Source organism: Batrachochytrium dendrobatidis (assembly GCF_000203795.2).
Source record: "Batrachochytrium dendrobatidis JAM81 unplaced genomic scaffold BATDEscaffold_8, whole genome shotgun sequence".
In the NCBI taxonomy this organism is placed as follows: domain Eukaryota; kingdom Fungi; phylum Chytridiomycota; class Chytridiomycetes; order Rhizophydiales; genus Batrachochytrium; species Batrachochytrium dendrobatidis.
In genome coordinates, this window is record NW_006281106.1 from 239,281 (window position 1) to 240,138 (window position 858).

The window sequence follows — 858 nt, forward strand, 5'->3', positions numbered from 1 at the left end:
GAGTCGAGCTAGAAAGCAGATGAACTACATATTTTAATGTTCATAGTTGGTTCAAATCGTAGCAAGACTAGATATTGTTAGATATTGATAGTGTATGCCCTTGTATGGGATTTAGAATGCTGGGATGTGCAGCCTGTTGACTTGCACTGTGTGTGGATATTTGTGTGTTTGGCTGAGATCACCCATTGTGAACACTCTAATCTCTGATAAAAGATTTGTGGTAATTAGGGACTCAATAATGATACTTGAACAAGGACCCGCATACGTTGATCTCTTTTTTTCCGCCTTATCAACGCGCTCTCTTTCCTTTTCTCTAATAACACAATCAGTTGATTGGTTCATTCCTTCACATCTTTGATCAACTGCAACACACTTCCCAACTATAGCAACTATCAATATGTCATCAGATGCCCACGATCCTCAATTTCAGCATAAACAACTCGACTTTCCATCTGAACAACTTGCCAAACCAGCCGCAGAACTCTCGCCCAATTCACCCATCTCATCCAATATAGCAGATCAAGAAATTAAACTCCCCCAGCTACATGGATTGACTTCCAGTAGACATTATCACTCCATTTCAAAGATGGAACCGACTGATGCCGATCTCAAGCGAGCACGAAACCGTGTTGCAGCCCGTCGATCTCGCGAACGAAAAAACTCGCGAATCATTGAACTAGAACATATCAATCAAACACTAGTGGATGAGCTTGAGCAAATGCGTAGAGTCTTTCAAACTACCCGAAGGAAAAACAGCAGTACTAGTGGAGGTCACGGAAATGCTGCTAATAGAAAACACGATCAAGGAAACGACAAGACAAACGGCCATGGACGGACGAATGGAAATAGCAAAGTAGT

At 42.0% G+C, this 858-nt stretch overlaps 1 protein-coding gene across 1 annotated transcript in view; it reads left to right on the forward strand.

Moving 5' to 3' along the window:
- Positions 1 to 397: 397 nt before the first annotated feature.
- Positions 398 to 858, forward strand: part of BATDEDRAFT_89867 (uncharacterized protein) — a gene marked incomplete at both ends in the record, with an annotated part of 872 nt that continues 411 nt past the window's right edge. The window contains one exon of the mRNA XM_006679984.1: positions 398 to 853. Coding sequence (XP_006680047.1) covers positions 398 to 853 — 456 coding nt within the window. The remainder of the gene's footprint in view (positions 854 to 858) is intronic.